The sequence below is a fragment of the Buceros rhinoceros genome, unplaced genomic scaffold, assembly GCF_000710305.1.
Source record: "Buceros rhinoceros silvestris isolate BGI_N320 unplaced genomic scaffold, ASM71030v1 scaffold11690, whole genome shotgun sequence".
NCBI lineage: Eukaryota > Metazoa > Chordata > Aves > Bucerotiformes > Bucerotidae > Buceros > Buceros rhinoceros.
The window spans coordinates 33,508-34,359 of NW_010391327.1; the positions used below are offsets into that span (position 1 = coordinate 33,508).

General features: G+C 54.0%; 1 protein-coding gene across 1 annotated transcript in view; it reads left to right on the forward strand.

Annotated features, from left to right (window-relative positions):
• NTNG2 (netrin G2) overlaps positions 1-852 on the forward strand; it is a 45,631-nt gene that overhangs the window by 30,603 nt on the left and 14,176 nt on the right. The window contains 1 exon segment of the mRNA XM_010141250.1: positions 30-202. Coding sequence (XP_010139552.1) covers positions 30-202 — 173 coding nt within the window.

The window sequence follows — 852 nt, forward strand, 5'->3', positions numbered from 1 at the left end:
CTGACAGCTCTGCTCCTGTCTTCTTCCAGGTGTAAATGCAACCTCCACGCTAACCTGTGCACCTTCAAAGAGGGCAGCCTTCAGTGCGAGTGCGAACACAACACCACGGGGCAGGACTGCGGAAAGTGCAAGAAGAACTTTCGCTCCAGGTCTTGGCGAGCAGGATCCTACCTGCCTCTCCCCAATGGGTCCCCCAATGCATGTAAGTATCCCGCAGTGGGCCAGCCCTGGACTGCACAAGTCAAGTAGTCCACGGGCTCAGCGCTGGCACTGCTCAGCTGCGGGAGTGCAGGTTGCTTTCTGGATCGCTTTCTGGATCCCGTTCTGTGTATGTCAGCGCTTCAGACGAGCGCCACGAGCTGCAGTCCATCTGCGCAGCTCCGGTCTCATCCAATTGCCTGCTGCAGCAAGGCACTGACAGAAGCAAAGGCGCGCAGACGAGATGAACGATGCATTCCCACCATCGCTCGAGCAGGGGAATTGGGGCAGGAAACATCACAGATGGGCCAGTTCCTCCTGGGTTTCTGTCCAGTCCACATTAGCAGGCGTGTTCAAATGTCACGGAGCCACAGTAGCCACTCCAGCCTTTCAAGTAGTAGCTTTGAGCATTACCGAAGAGAATCTTTTCCCTCCCTCCCCCCAAATTTTTTGAAAGATTTATGTGCTTTAAGATGATCAAAGCTGAAATTCAGTCTCCAAAGGCCGTGATGGGAATGATTTTTGTGTGCCAGGGCTGGTAGACAAGCAGGTTCTTTGAAAGGGAACGAGCTTGTCAGCTCCCACCAAGCGGCTGCATTGCTTCAAAGGAGCCTGGGAGAGTTTCTGGTGTTGACAGGCATAGACATGCTGTTC